Consider the following 16,459-nt stretch of genomic DNA (forward strand, 5'->3'; position numbering starts at 1 on the left):
GCTCAGTAACTCCTGCCCTTCCTTTTCGCTAACATCTTCCTCCTCTGGGGCCTCCGGCACGGCAGCAGAGGCAGGCCCAAAGGCGGCCTCCCTGTCTCTCCTCCGCCCTCCCTCGGGTGGCCGGGGCCGCGGCTGCCGAGAAGCAGCCAGCTTGCTGCAAGGCTCCCGCATCCTTCGGGTCCAGGCGGCAGCGGCGGCGGCGCGCATGCGCACAACCCGGGTCACGAGCGCGGCGCGAGGGCGGGCCGGCGCCCGCGGGGCTGTGGTTCGCGGCGCGGGTCGCCGCCCTCAGCTGCGCCGGGCGGTTCCGGCTCCTCCCTCTCCCGGTGCCTCGGTCGCACGATGGTGCTGGAGTCGGTGGTCGCGGACCTGCTAAACCGCTTCTTGGGGGACTATGTGGAGAACCTGAACAAGTCCCAGCTGAAGCTGGGGATCTGGGGCGGTAAGCGAGAGGGCGTGCATGGCAGGCTGCCCGCGCTGGCGGAGGGGCCTACGTCGCGGGCTCTTACCGCCCGGCTCCATCCCGGGCCGGGCTCCCTTCGCCTCCCGAGACTCCGCCTCCGGGGAGGGCGCTCGGCGGGGCCCCCCTCCCCGGACGGCAGGTGCGGGGTGCCGGGAGGCCTGTGCCACCGCCACGGGGGCCGGGGTACCCGCCTGGGGTGGGGAGATGCGGCAGGGTCGAGCTCGCGCTGCCCGCGTTCCCAGCTTTCGCGTCCCCGAGGCGGTCCCCCTGCCCTGTCCCGCCCTCTGCCCACCTCGCAGGGTCCTCTTGCTGCCTTCCTTAAGAAACCTTTCTGCTCCCGCACCCTGTGCAGTGGAGACTGCTGCGTGGTTACACACGCTCTAATAAAGTGGCACCAAGGAAGAAGAAAAAGGAAATTGCGTTTCACAGTTGCCTTCTCTTGGCAGTTGTTGATGAGCAGGAACTGGGTTTCTTCTCTTTAGGATTGCAGGATTTGGGAGGGGGTCCATCGACCCCGGAACATCCTTAGGAAAGGCCTGTTCGTATGGCTTCCTACTATTAATACTTTCAGCTTTTGAGAAAACGACTTCTTCCCTTAATATTTACTTCACGTCAGTAAGATGACTTTCAGTTTTATTTTGGACGACGGAAAAAAATAATTCAGGCGACATCTGGCATCATCATTAATTAGGTGCATGCCCCAAAATGTACCCCAGCGTTTCTCTCCTCAACCTTGAGTGCGTAGAAGTAGACAGTAAGTAGTATGCTTGCACACTCTTCGGAGAGATTAGTCATTTGCACTGATTATGCATATTAAGCTTTGGGGCTCTTGGGAATACTTTTCACTCTACAAAAGACTTTTGAGAATTTTGTCAGCTTGGGAAGGAAATCCAAAGAACCACTCAAATGGATGGAACTGCCTTTTCATTGAGTCAACCTAGAGTGAAAGACCCACGCTGTCGGATGGGGTAACCACTAGCCGCTCTGGCTGTTAGGCCCTTGAGGTGTAGTTACTGCCAACTGAGACTTGCTGTAAATACAACATGGAGTTTTGAAAATACTCAGTAGGAGAAAGAGTGTAATACCTCAATCTTTTATGTTGATTATACGTTGAAATAATATTTGGTTATATTGGCTTAAATACATTATCAAAGTTCATTTCCCCCTTTCTTTTTCCTTTTTTAAAATAAAATTAAAAAAAAATTTAAATTATTATTTTTTGATGTTTAATTTTGGAAGCGAGGGACAGACAGAGTAAGTGGGGGAGGAGCAGAGAGAGAGGGAGACACAGAATCTGAAACAGGTTTCAGGCTTTGAGCTGTCAGCACAGAACCCCACGCAGGGCTCGAACTCGTGAACCCCAAGATCATGACTTGAGCATGAGTCAGATGCTTATCTGACTGATCCACCCAGGTGCCCTCCCCCCAAATGTTTTAATGTTTTGGCGTTTTTGAGAGAGAGTGAGAGCGCGCAAGCAGGGGAGGGCCAGAGAGAAGGGGACAGAGGGTCTGAAGCAGGGTCTTTGTGGACAGCAAGGAGCCTGATGCCTGATGTGGGGCTCGAACTCAAAAACCCTAAAACCATGCATGACCTGAGCTGAAGTCAGATGCTCAAGCAACTAAGCCACCCAGGTGTCCCCTCTTTTAAAAAAAAAACAAAAAACAAACAAAAAAAAAACTTGTTTCCTAAAGCATATAATTATGTATGTGAACCATATATTTATATTGGGCAGTGTTACAGAACCATGAGTGCTGCCCTAGGTTGTGGAGGAGCCTCCTTTGAATAGGTTGCTGATCCTTTGACTGGTTCAGTTGTGGTTTGCCCAACACTACCCCCTTCGTTTACATGCCCTCCTGCAACATTAATATAATGCAAGAGAAGGAGAGAAAGAGACATGTAAGGAATTAAATATCCAGTGCCTTCTGCAGGAATCAACTCTTTCTTAATACTGTCAAATACAAATTATTGCTTCTAGTCTAAACTTTATTTAGGAATTTAGGATTTAGGAAAGCATTTAGAAACCTGGATTCTAGGGTGTTGTGTTGGACAAGCCACTAACCTTACTCGGCCTCATCTTAATTTAAACGTAAAAAAAATTTTTTAATGTTTGTTTTTTTTGGGGGGGGGGAGGGGCAGAGAGGGAAGGAGACACAGAATCCAAAGTAGGCTCTAGGCTCTGAACACAGAGCCTGACGCGGGGCTTGAACTCATGAGCTGTGAGATAATGACCTGAGCCAAATTCGGACATTTAACTGACTGAGCCACCCAGGCGCCCCTTTCTTTTAAGTTTAAAAGAAAAAAATAATGACACCAGATAATGTAATAGTCCTTTGCGGTCACTGCTCAGAATCATCTACCAGTATGTAACATTGCGTCCTATTTACCTCAGATTATTTTTAAAGAAATAAAGTTTATAGATGAATGAAAGATTTCTTCTCTACCAAATCTTACTTTTCTTTTACTTAAAAATTGGAAGTTGGGATAGATAACAACTAAGGGGCCTTCCAGTGCCAATACTCTGTGATTCTGGTTGCAAGTGTTTTTACTATGAAATTGTGATGTAGGCTGGCTGGGGATTTTGAACTTCTCATCTGAAATTAAAATGCCACAATATTATGTCATTTACTCCTTTTTAAAAAAGTTTATTTGTTTTGAGAGAGAGAGAGAGAGAGAGTGAGTGGGATGGGGTGGAGGTGGGGGTGGGGAGAGAGTCCCAAAGAGGCTCTGCGGGGTCCACGCAGAGCCGGATGTGGGACTCAGATTCAAAAACTGTGAGATCATGACCTGAGCCAATAACAAGAGTCAGACGCTTAACCGACTGAGCCACCCAGGCACCCCTATTCCTCTCTTTTTTGATGGAATGTAGAAAAATAAATTTTTTTTCTGAGATCTCATTTTGTTTCTTTTAGATGAGGTATGCTGTCAGTGGCCAATATCCCTTTTATAATAGGCCTGAGAAAATAAACTGTATCCACTTGAAGTCCACTCAGTAATTCCCTTAGCCTTATCAACCCACATCTCTGCTTCTATAAAATTTTGCCACCTTTTACTTCTGTGGTTTATAAAGGAAGCTTTTATGGTTATTATTCAATGTATTTTTTATAACACTAATTGTCCTCTTAAAGGCAAAATATATGTTGAGTATTTCTTCTGAAAATATTCCTAAAGAAATAATTTAATTAATTTTTTAAAATAATATTTTAATTTAACTTTTTGTGGTAAACAGGTTGGTATATTAAGAAATAAGCTGATATTTATGACATCCATGATACTGACAAGTTTTTTTTTATTTTTTATTTTTTTTTTTTTCAACGTTTTTTATTTATTTTTGGGACAGAGAGAGACAGAGCATGAACGGGGGAGGGGCAGAGAGAGAGGGAGACACAGAATCGGAAACAGGCTCCAGGCTCCGAGCCATCAGCCCAGAGCCTGACGCGGGGCTCGAACTCACGGACCGTGAGATCGTGACCTGGCTGAAGTCGGACGCTTAACCGACTGCGCCACCCAGGCGCCCCGATACTGACAAGTTTTATAAAGAATTGAAAATTGTATATAATCTTATTTGGAGACTGCTTTATAAATAAGGTTTATGTGTCATAATGTTTGGCTGTTTACATTTTTTTTTTTTATTGTTATATTTTCACATCCTGAGAAAAGAATTCAACCTGTAACAATTTCACAGGGCTGATCTTAATTTTCTTTAGACATAAATGGGAAACTAAATTGATACTTCTTAACTGGAGTATTTGACCAGGTGAAAGCAGTGATTTTTCAGCTGGAAATGAGTTTGCCCTGAAGGAATATTTGGCAATGTCCGAGACATTTTTGATTGTTACACTGAGGGCTGGAGGTATGCTACTGAGATCTAGCGGGTAGACCGTAGGCATACCGCTACATTGTACAATGCACAGGACAGCTCCCCACAACCAAGAATGATCCAGCCCAAAATGTTTTTGAGTAACTGGTCTAAGGAGAATATTGAGATTACCTTCTGCATTTTTAAAGAGAACTTCTGGATGCTGAACAAGTTGTAGTAAGAAGTGAAAAAGTACTTAGAGGATGTATATGCCTTATAAAATTTGTAACTTAAGACAGAAACAGAGGTCTTAAGTGATTGAGAGGTATCATGTTGGTAAAAATGAAAAATCTTTCCATGATACCAGGAAGTAGTTTTAAAAATTAAAATATTGTATAAACAATTTGCAAAGGATTGTAGCATGCATATATTCGTACATGCATAGACACAGTGAAATACACAATAAATAAAATGTAGAGTAAGAAGGATGGGGAAATTTTATTTGAAAGTCTAGAATCGGGAAGTTTATTGTGGATATTGTCTTTAAATTAGAGATGACTGCCGCCCCTTCCCCCTGCCAAAAAAAGCTTTTTTTTTCCTGTTTTTATTAAAAGCTTTTTTTCTTATTCTTTTCCTCTTTTTTTTTTTTAATGCCAAGAAATTCCTGTGTTTTTAAATAGGGATTTAAGGAGAATGATCTTTAAAAATTCTTGCTGTTACAGGAAAATTAGGCCCTGCTTATTTACTAGTTGTGGGATCCATGGGCAAAACGTTTTAATTCTTTAAGCCTCAGTTTCCTTATCTGCAAAATGGGGTAAATAACACTATGTGATGTAAATGATGTGAAAACCATTTGTAATTCTAATTGTTAAAATGTTAATATTGATAGTGATAAACCTAGCTGAGTTATGGAAAATAGCCTGCTTTATTTTCATGAGTATGTTCCCTCTAGGCTTCAGACTTCAGGGTTTTCATAATCTGTGTGATTATGTGTGACAGTAGTATGACAGTAGTGTGACGATTTGGTATAGAGGTAGCACAACACATGTAAACATTTCTTATTTTCCAAACTTCTTAAAAGAATAAAAAATCCATTTGCATTTGAAGTTACACTTAAATACTAGTATTATCTGCCAGGTGGTTTGTAAGTCAGGTTTTCAAAGGTTCAGAAAAGTGTGTGGTGGGCATGTTGCTGCCTATGCAAATAGTGAAGGTTTGTCTGGGTTTTTGTTCTCCACAATCTGGTACCTGAAGATAAATTGCACAGCCCTTAGCTATTTGATCTGTGTCCAGGATGTAATTGTTTTAAGAGTAACATGTATTTGAAAAGGTATGTTGAAATACCATATCTTTTGCAACTTGCTTTAAGGAGTATTGTTGCAGTGTAGAACCTTTGTTAATTTGATTTTTCAAAGCTGATTTACTGTGGAAAGTCAGCAGGAAAATCCTTCATTCAGAATTCTCACTCCCATTTGGCATGCAGAGTATATATAGAGGCTATGATGTGTTGGATGCAAGGGGTGGCTATGGTGATCAGAGGAAGAAGCCAGGTGGAGTGCCCACAGTTTGTGGTTCTGCAAACCAGGCTGAGTCTGTGCTGATTACCGTACTGTCCTTCACCTCATGCCTGACACTTTTCCATCAGCTGCCAGATACTGTTGGAGCAGAGCAGCACAAGGAAGAAGGAAACCTGGGGATATAATTCCATCTGTGGTACTGCCTAGTTGTGTGGCTTTTGGCAAGTCACTAACCGGTTGCCACTATTTTCTTATCTGCAAATGAGAGGGTTAGACAAGGTCATCTCTTCTGGCTTTCAACTTTTGTGATTTGAACAAAGCCAGAGCTGAGAGATCTCCTTCATTAGATAATGAATATCTTAATCACGGTATCTTTCCTCTTTGTTTTTCACTCAAAATAGTGAGCAAAGAGTCACAGTCACAAAATGTGACAAGATAAATGAAGTTCCAGCCTCATGCTGATATTTGCAAATCCAAATCTATCTAGTATGTTACACTGTCTTGACAGGTAGCTGTGGAATGCAAGAAATCGAAGGTCTCTTTGGTTCTTTTGTACCTTGATAAAACGTAACAGTATCTAGATATTTCTAAACTTGTAGAGGAGTTTTTTTTTAGCCCTTTCTTCCCAGCCAGCACTTGGTACAGTGAAGGCCATTTCTCAGTAGCCTGTCCTATAGCATATAAAATAACACATAGTTGAATTATAATATATTTATGCTCAGTTATTATCAATTAAAGCAATGCTTAAAACACTTAAATTGAAAATAACCTTACCACACATTTAAATAACATCATAAATTAAAAATACACTCCTTTACCAGAAATAAAACAGGAAGTTAGTACTTTGGCAACCGTTCTGCTAGGAAGGTCTGCCTTCCTGAAAGGGAGAAAGTTTAGCCTTAATCTGGCAGCTTTCTGCCTTTCATTGCCAAGACTTTCTGTTTTAATAGGGAAATGGAAAGAATAAGAGTTAACTTTTTCCTTTTCCCCTCTCTCTCAAGACAAAGTCTCTGTGAACGATTAAAAGGAATCTGCTGGGGCATCTGGCTGGCTCAGTCAGAATGGCATGTGACTCTTGGTCTCGAGGTTGTGAGTTCAAGCGCCACATGGGATGTAGAGATTACATAAATAAATAAAACTGAAAAAAAAAGTCTGCATTAACTAAATTAATGTGGGTTGAATCGAAAGATTCAATTGGAATGAATTGCTACCATAGTTTCTTCAGTATTCTTTACTGAAACAATGGTTATTAAAATAATTTGTTTCATACTTGAAAGATTGTTCAGTCATTTAGTTTAGCTCACTTTCTTGGAGAATGAAAGTGTCTGAATATTTTGATATACTATCAAATAAATAGTGAGTCTGTGATAGATACATAAAGGAAATAAAAACCAAATATATAGCACTGCATATTCTTTTTTCATTATTTTACAGTATGCAAAGATAGTTTCATGGAGCAAGGCATGGCATTTTTGTTTGTTGGGGTTTTTTGTTTGTTTTTAATCACAGTTTGATTTAATATCTGTGTTTTATATTAAGAACATCGACCAGGGAGTCAGGAGACATAGGTTCTATTCTTAGCACTGCTACACATTAACTGTATAATCTTAGATACATTACCTAATCTCTTTAGCCTTCAGTTTTTTCATGTAAAGTGAGAGGGAATTAGGTTTAAAGATCTTTATGGTTCTGCATAGTTATACCTTATGAATTTCTGTCTTTTGTTTTTGCAAACACAGCTTTTTAAAAAGTTCTAAAATAACCATTTTGCAATGCCGTCTTCTGACCCTGTCCTTCCTTTGTGGTTATGTCCTCATTAGTTGTCCGATTTTATTTTCCCTTTTTGGTTTTGGATTTTTCATACTCTTAAAATGCAGAGACCAAAAATGGATCCACCATCTATACACGCATCTCAGTGTTTGTGTAAGCACAAGAGAGATAGAATTATCTTCTGAATTAAAATTGCCCATTCTCTTCTGCTCTTTGAAAGATAGTGTGATGTTCTGAGCAAAACATTGGGCATCAGAAAGTTTGAGCCCTGGCTCTATCATTTATTAGGTTGACATAGTATCCTTACGCCAGCCATTTAACCTCCCTAAGCCTCAGTTTTCTTTTGTTTGATGTCTGTGTCCTGTCTCCTTCATTGGGAGACTGTGAGGATCAACAAATGTTATAGATCAGAGAGTGTTTTCTAAAGTAGAACGATTTTATGTTCTTGTTGTAGTTGTCCTACCGCAGCATAATATGCATTCTAAATGAATCAGGTCAATGTTCATTGTGCACTTACTGTGGGGAGAATCAGTGAGGAATTTATAAGCAGGTTGGGGAAATATTTATATAGTTAAGTGCCACATAAGAAAGGTACAGCTAAACTTCTGTGAAAGTTCAGATGAATTATTTCTGCCTAAAGGTATTTAATGTCAGTACTGTATTTCTTCATTTATTTTGTAGGCTTTATGCATTGAATAAGCCATTCCTGGACTTAGGTTTGTTCCATATTCCAGTACCATTTCATTAAAAATTTTTTTTTAATGTTTATTTATTTTGATAGAGTGTGCAAGTGAGCGAGGGAGGGGCAGAGAGAGAGGGAGACACAGAATCTGAAGCGGGCTCCAGGCTCTGAGCTGTCAGCACAGAGCCCAATGCGGGGCTCGAACTTACAAAGTGCGAGATCATGACCTGAGCCGAAGTCAGACACTTAATCGACTGAACCACCCATGTTCCACCCCCATTTCATTTTTATTCATAAATATACTAATTTGGTTGTTTTCTATAATTTAGCTACCATTTCTATTTGTTTTATTTTCTTGTGATGACTCCACCTCTGCTTACCTTGGTGTCATTTGCTAATTTAATAGATTCACTGTCATTTTCATCTTCTGGTTCTTTAGTAAGGATTATTAGATAGATTCTGGTCCAGGATTTACCCTTTAACGTACCTCTGAAAATACACTTAGGGATTAACTTTGAAATTTTATGTGTGACTCCCCAGCTGTGTATGCTCATCTAAAATGTGATGGTTTATTGATGAGAATCACGTAGGATGAGAATGAGAAGCCTTCTCTTCTGACGCAGACTACATTTCCTGCTTACTGTCATCCTTTAGGCCTGTCAGTCCATCGTAAAAGGAAATCACTTCATAGAACTTCTTTACTTGTCTGTCACTGTGGTCTTTTTGGAACTTCATGGGATTAGAGACACCTGATTGTGGGATTGGCTTTAGTGCCTTCCTTTCTGGTGGTGGTGTTTATCTGTCCCTCCTCCAATTATTATTCATCCTTTTTCTCTTTTTTTGTTTATTTTAAAGATTTGACACAAGGGTGCCTGGGTGGCTCAGTTGGTTAAGCACCTGACTTCAGCTCAGGTCATGATCTCACGGCTCATGAGTTCGAGCCCTGCATTGGGCTTTGTGCTGACAGTTCAGAGCCTGGAGCCTGCTTCAGATTCTGTGTCTCCCTCTCTCTCTGCCTCTCCCCCATTCATGCTCTGTCTCTCTCTCTCAAAAATAAATAAACATTAAAAAATAATTTAAGGTTTTGGCACAGATATGGCCTGTGTTTCAGCCCTTGATCTGGCTATAGCAGTAAAATTATTTGCATGTAGATGGAATTATTATGTTATCTTGAAATAGAGACAAGAAATTAAATCTTTTTCCTCAGTATTCAGTCAAATATAAAATGGTTGATATGTAGGAAGGGCTTTGATCTTAGTCTTATAAATTATTTTTTATGTAAATGGGATTTCTGGCATTCTGAGAATATAGACTATTAAACTGATACGTACATAGATTTAGTGGAAGAGTACATATTAGCACAGTGCCTTACCTAGATAAAACACTCATCCACTGGTTGAATGAATGAATGCACTTATGACCTGGTGTTTATCTGCAATATGCTGCTGTTCTTCCCATTTTCTTTGTACTAGGACCAGTGGCTCCTCTTTCAGTGCAACTAATTTATTGAATGTGTCATTCTTCTTTCATTGTTATATTTACTGTTAGATAGCATTCACATTTTTCAGAGAGGAAGTATGCATTTGTTTGCTAGACTCTACATAGCGGAAATAGATTTAAAAAGTTTTTTTTTTTAAACATTTATTCATTTTTGAGAGAGACAGAGCCGGAGCAGGGGTGGGGCAAAGAGGGAGACACAGAATCTGAAACAGGCTCCAGGCTCTGAGCTGTCAACACAGAGCCCCATGTGGGGCTCAAACCCACACACCGTGAGATCATGACCTGAGACAAAGTCCAATGCTCAACCGACTGAGCCACCCAGCTGCCCCTAGAAATTGATTTAAAAAAAAAAAAACACGTCTTGTAAGTAAGGTAGATATTAGATGTAGGAGGAATGTGCATAAAATATACTGTGTTCCTATTGACCTTAGAACTTACAAGGGCACCTGGCTGGCTCAGTCGGTAGAGCATGCAACTCTTTATTTTTTAAATGTTTATTCATTTTTTGAGAGAGAGAGAGAGAGCGAGAGAGAGAGAGAGAGAAACAGACACAGAATCTGAAGCAGGCTTCAGGCTCTGAGCTGTCATGACAGAGCTCAGCACAGAGCCTGACACTGAGCTCCAACTCAAGACCGGGCCAAAGTCAGACGTTTAACCAACTGAGCCACCCAGGCCCCCTAGAGCATGCGACTCTTGATCTCAGGGTTGTGAGTTCAAGCCCCACATTGGGTGTAGAGATTACTTAAAAAAAACAATAAATAAAAGGAATTTACCTTTGTTTTGTTTTTCATTTCTTATTCTAGTTTGTATAATTTTAACATAAAATTGTTATCTGATTATTATAAAAACTGGAAAATACTAAAAAATATTAATTAAAATCCCTAATCCTACCTGTTAGCAGTTATCACTATTATCTCTTTTTGTCAGACTTTCTAAATATACTTGTCTAAGTCTGTTAGCCATATTGGTAGTTTTCAGTATTTCACATTTAAATATCATCTCTTCTTTAAAGAACCAAAGTGCCACTGTAATAGAAACAGCACACTTTTTAAAAGTGCATTTATATTTTTACATTCATCAAGTTAGCGTCTTTAATAATTGTTGAAGAAATACTTTATATCTAATGCAGATTATTTCTGAGCACTTCTGGTGACACTTGACCCACTAGTGAGAGTCACTGGGTAGAGCAATCCAGATTCATAAGCAAGTTTGCAGGTCTCTCTGTGGTCCTTAGATCTTGTTAAACTAGTTTGGATTGTTTCAAATATGTACTAGCATCTGTGCAGTTCACTTCTTTTGGTTTGAATAGAGTTCCCAGTTGTAATTATTTATAATTCATCATCTGACAGAATTAAATCCAAGGATATGTTTCTACTCTATGTAATTTTTGTACATATAAGACTTCTTTTTTGTTTGTTTATTATTTTTGAGAGAGAGAGAGAGAGAGAGAGAGAGAGAGAGAGAAACAGAATCTGAAGCAGGCTCCAGGCTCTTAGCTGTCAGCACAGAGCCTGACGCAGGACTCAAACTCACAAACTATGAGATCATGCCCTGAGGTAGGATGCCTGACAGACTGAGCCACCCAGGTGCCCCACATACAACTTCTTAAGGATTTTTTTTTTTCCAATTCCAGAACCATATGTCACTTTTCCTTGACTACTTTATTATCCCTGCATTTGGTCTGTGATGTCCTCTTGTCGTTTCTACCTATAAAATAACTTCTTATTCTGACTCTACCTCTTTGATCCTGAAGTTACCGTTTCAGGTTTTAATTTCTCTGTAGTGTTGTAGAAGCTGCTTGACTGCCTGTATTCTTTCCCTTTCCTTCTATTATAATGCTGATAATATTTTATTTATTCCCATTTGTGAGACTTCTTACCTTCTCTCCTTTTTTGTAGCTTTCATCGGGTAATTTTAGAAAATGTAAAATACATGTGTAGCAAATGAACTTTATTATATGGAAATAACTGCTGTGATCATTATGGTCTCTCGTCTTACAGTTGTTTTCTTTGTATGTGTGCATATATATACTTTTTAAATTACATCAGTTTAAATCAATCTGAACATTCTTTGACCTTTTTAAAAACTTAATATTTTGTGAACATTTTCCCATGTCTGTCTCCATTTTTTGCTCTATATTGTAGCTGTATTATGATTTATGCCTTCTTGGACATTTAGTTCTTTAGGTACTTCCTCTCTCCCATTCATCCATTTCTTTCTGCTGTTACAACCAATGCTGCAAAATCCTTGCAGCTAAATTGTTTGGACAGATCCATGGTTATTTCTTAGGAGAGTAGAGTAATGGTTCTAAAATACAGCTCTGATTTTGTCATTCCTCTTATATGTATTTCATCTCTGTGTTGTGACCAGTCTGAACTTTTCATTTTCATCCTAAAAACTCTTCGTTAGTCTGGCTCCTGCCAAACTTTCTGACTTTATCTCCTCTTGTTTTATCACACCCTCCAGGCACACTAAATCACATGTGGTTTCTAAAATGTGTCTTACTCATGCACTCACGTTTGTCCTGTTTTCTTATCCACTCAGGAAATATTTCTTTGGCCTTCTAGCCTTGACTTTCATGGGAAGTTCTTGATCTCTTTGGGCAGTTAGGTGTCTCTTTCTTTGCATCTTGTATACTCTTCTCCTGGAATGCCATAGAGTTTTTACAAAATTTTAGAAATGTAATCTCCTTTGCTAGACTGTGAGCTCCTCAGTAGCAGGAATGTCATTTTTGTCATTTCTCCATTCAGTACCTAAGAAGAATTACTCTCTTAGGTAGTTCCTGAGAGGTACTACCTCTTAGTAGTAGGTGGTTAATAAATGTCTGTTTGAAAAAAACTTGAGATCTGGGGAAAAGTACATCTCTAACAATGGCATAATGGAATTGAATATTCTTTTTAATTTGCTCCAAAGTACTGTGGGGTAAAAATTACTTGACTGAAAAATATTTTTGGATAGCATAGAAAGAATAGTATTTTTAAAAATATAAATGTGTCATGAGTGATTAAGAAAATGTGTAGCTGAATAACTCATGCTTGTATTTAATATTGAAATGATAGTTTTATGAACCTTTAGAGAATTTAAGTGAAATGGAATTATTATGTGATCTTGAAGTAGAAACAAGAAATTAAATCTTTTTCCTCAGTATTCAGTTAAATGTAAAATGGTTGATATTTAGGAGGGGCTTTAATCTTAGTCTTATAATTATTTTTTATGTAAATGGAATTTCTGACATTCTGAGGATGTAGACTCTTAAACTCATGCATATATATATCTGCAGAAAATCATGCAGTTTAGTGGATTTTTTTTTATGTAAGCCAGAATATTTAAGTATCCTTTATCAACAAATATAGGTACAGGGTTCAAAACTAGAGTAGTGTAACAGTATCATTATGGCTTTAGTTTTTATAATGTAATATCTGAGTAGGTTTAAGAAGAGTTGGACTAGTTAAACATTGGAACTATAATGGCGCTTGGCTGGCTCAGTCAGTAGAGCATGTGATTCTTGATCATGGGGTCCCAAGTTTGAGTTTCATGTTAGGTGTAGAGTTGCCCATAAAAAAAAAAAAAAAAAAAAAGTTAACATTAGGACCGTAAATGATAATCATTGGGAGGGTAGGATGTTTGGAGTTTTAAAAGATCAACATTATATACCTGTAGAAAATGTTCATTAATACCATAATTAAGAAAAGAATCCCAAGTTACAGGATAATTGATCTGTCCTTAGAGTCATTTCTTAGGTCTTTTTTTTTTTTTTTTTTTTTTTTTTTTAGGTTTTTGGCTTAATCATTCAAAATGATAGATATTTTCTTTGGTTCTAAATTTCTTCAGTCTGAAAGTCTCCAGATTCTTTCTGATTGTCCATTTGAATGTTAGCCAGTTTATTTTTTTTTTATTTTTATTTAAAAAAAATTTTTTTTTTTAACGTTTATTTTTATTTTTGAGACAGAGAGAGACAGAGCATGAACAGGGGAGGGTCAGAGAGAGAGGGAGACACAGAATCCGAAACAGGCTCCAGGCTCTGCGCGGTCAGCACAGAGCCCGACGCGGGGCTTGAACTCACGGACTGCGAGATCGTGACCTGAGCCAAAGTCGGCCGCTCAACCGACTGAGCCACCCAGGCGCCCCTGAATGTTGGCCAGTTTAAATATTTTGTAATTTCTTTTGCATTTGGCTAACCTAAAAAATGCTATCATTAATAATTGTCCATATATAGCAACGCTTTGTGTTAGTAGCTTCTTCAATTGTTGAAGTTTGCTTCGCTTACGTACTGTCTTATTAGTACTTACTGTAGTATCATAGTGTTTGCTACTATATTATGACAGGTTATACTAATTGGTATTGTAATTTCATATTTTTCCTCTTTTTCTTTTTTTTTAAAGGTAATGTGGCTTTAGATAACCTACAGATAAAAGAAAATGCTCTGGTAAGTTTTTAAACTATATTGATTACTTGAGTTAATTTGGGTAAACTCTCAGAAACTCTTGGTGTCTGATACCAGGTACCAGATAAAGTGATTGAGTCATTCAGAAAAGGATTGCTTGTTTAACTGTTCCCTATAGGAAATTCTGAGATTAAATTAAAAAATTTTTTTCATAATGATCAAAATAGTATCTTTTGGAAAGTGGAATGTTTTTCCTTGACTTAAGTTGACTGAAAACATTTGTCTTATATGAAATAGTTTTCTTCAGAATTGTCTTTACATAATTTTTTGGTAAATAAGGGCTTGATTTTCACAGTTTACCAAATGAATAATTGTCTTTTTGAAATACATTGACAGTCCAGTCTTATAATATTATGGTAATACAAAGATGTCAGAGTAGATTTTTTTTGGATTCTAACTTTCCATTTTCTACTCCCCCTCCCTCCCTGTTAGGCTTTTAGCCTATTGGACTTAACTTGATTTTACTAAGTCACTTGAGAATGAGTTTATTCATTAATTAATAGGTTAGATTTCTAACAGCCTATAATATGTTTTATAACCCTAGTTTTGACTTCTGGTTGGATTTCTACATGATGAACTATGTAATTAAGAAGGGTCTTATACCCAAAGTGCTTACATGATTGGTCTCAGGGAACCAATTTTGGATATTGAAGATCCTAGGAATAGAATTTTGTCATGAGGAGTAACAATTTCTTTTGTTAAACTGAAAAGAACTTGGCATAGTGGGAAGGGCGTGGACCTTGTAGTCTGGCTGACCTGGGTTTCAGTGCTAGCTCTGCCCTTCTGTCAGCTCTGTCACTTTTGACAAGTTTCTCAATGTCTGAGAGCCTGGAAAGTAGAGGGCACTCAAAATATTTAAATTTTCTTTCCTTCCTTTATATAAGATGCTACAACTTTTTAAACTTTACCACAAAATTTAGAACTTAATACACTGTTTCTGGAGATTGCAATAAAGGTTATTTTTTCCCTATTTAGGAAAATATTTTAGAAGGGAAGAAGTATAAATAGAATTGTGGTGACAGGATATATATCTAACATACTTAAAAGATAAATTGTTTGAACTCTCTGTTAGCCTAGCTTGAATTTTGGTTGTAATTAAATATAATAAATTATTTTGTAATTAATATTCTCCATTAATTCAAAGTAGCCTCCTTTCCCCAATTAAATTGGATTGGTTTTACTTCGAATAGGAGTTCTTTACATTTATTTTTTTGTGAAAAATTATTTCATGAGGATCAAAATGACCATGAGACCAAACTTTTAGAAGTGTGTAGTTTAGAGGTGGTATCCTGTATATATAAAATATGCACTTTTTTTTAATGTTTACTTATTGAGAGAGAGAGAGCCTGCGAGTGCACAAGTTGGGGGAGGGACAGAGAGAGAGAGGGAGACACAGAATCTGAAGCAGGCTCCAGGCTCTGAGCTGTCAGCACAGAGCCCAATGCAGGGCTCAAACCAACAAATCGAGAGATAATGACCTGAGTCAAAGTCCTTGGGTGTAGAGCTGCTCTGTTAGCACCAGTGAGGAATTTCCTGTTCTGGTCTAGAAAAACATCAGTGTTGTCTTTGATTCCTGTTTACCTAGAATTCTTGAGTAATCAAATGATTGGGTAAATTGATTATTTTAGTTAATTGTTACCTAATACTGTATTTCGGTCACCAGAGTGATAGTATTTGTATGTACTAAGGTATATATCTAACAGAAAGGCTATTCTGATTGGGTTAATTTTTAATAATTCTAAAGACTCCAGTAATTGTTGTGAATATCAGTTACTGTTCAGTACTCTGTGAATAAAAAAGTTATTTGTACTTTTTAGTGGTTTGGAATCCAGATACCTGGAAGTTTATTTATATTATTGATGTTACTTGTCAGTAACTTCTCTTAAATAAATTCTAATTTGGCAAATCATAAGTTGGGTATCTACTTTTTAAGATTTTTTTTTTTTTAAGTTTATTTATTTTGAGAGTGACAGAACAAGAGTAGGGGAGGAGGAGAGAGAGATGGAGAGAGAGAATCCCAAGCATGCTCCACATTTTCAGTATAGAGCCAAATGCGGGCCCGAAGTCACAAACCAGGAGATCATGACCTAAGTCAAAACCAAGAGTCAGCTGCTTAACTGACTGAGCCACCCAGGCATCTCTCTTTTAAGATTCTTTTGTTTAGGGGTGCCTGGGTGCCTCATTCAGTTGAGCGTCTGACTTCAGCTCAGGTCATGATCTCGCAGTTTGTGAGTTTGAGCCCCTCATCGGGCTCTGTTCTGACAGCTCAGAGCCTGGAGCCTGCTTC

General features: G+C 38.5%; 1 protein-coding gene across 5 annotated transcripts in view; it reads left to right on the forward strand.

Annotated features, from left to right (window-relative positions):
- Window positions 1–248: 248 nt before the first annotated feature.
- Window positions 249–16,459, forward strand: part of VPS13C (vacuolar protein sorting 13 homolog C) — a 195,257-nt gene continuing 179,046 nt past the window's right edge. For 3 of the 5 annotated variants that reach the window (XR_008417070.1, XR_008417071.1, XR_008417072.1), the window contains exons 1-2: window positions 249–442; window positions 14,111–14,154. Coding sequence is in view for 2 of the 5 variants with exons in the window: in XM_053889012.1 (XP_053744987.1) it covers window positions 343–442; window positions 14,111–14,154 (144 nt within the window). In the remaining 3 variants the exon portion in view is untranslated. The remainder of the gene's footprint in view (window positions 443–14,110; window positions 14,155–16,459) is intronic. The other 2 variants (XM_053889012.1, XM_053889013.1) reach the window with 2 other exon arrangements.

Source organism: Panthera pardus, unplaced genomic scaffold (assembly GCF_024362965.1).
Source record: "Panthera pardus isolate Hobbes unplaced genomic scaffold, ASM2436296v1 HiC_scaffold_24, whole genome shotgun sequence".
Classification (NCBI taxonomy): Eukaryota; Metazoa; Chordata; class Mammalia; order Carnivora; family Felidae; genus Panthera; species Panthera pardus.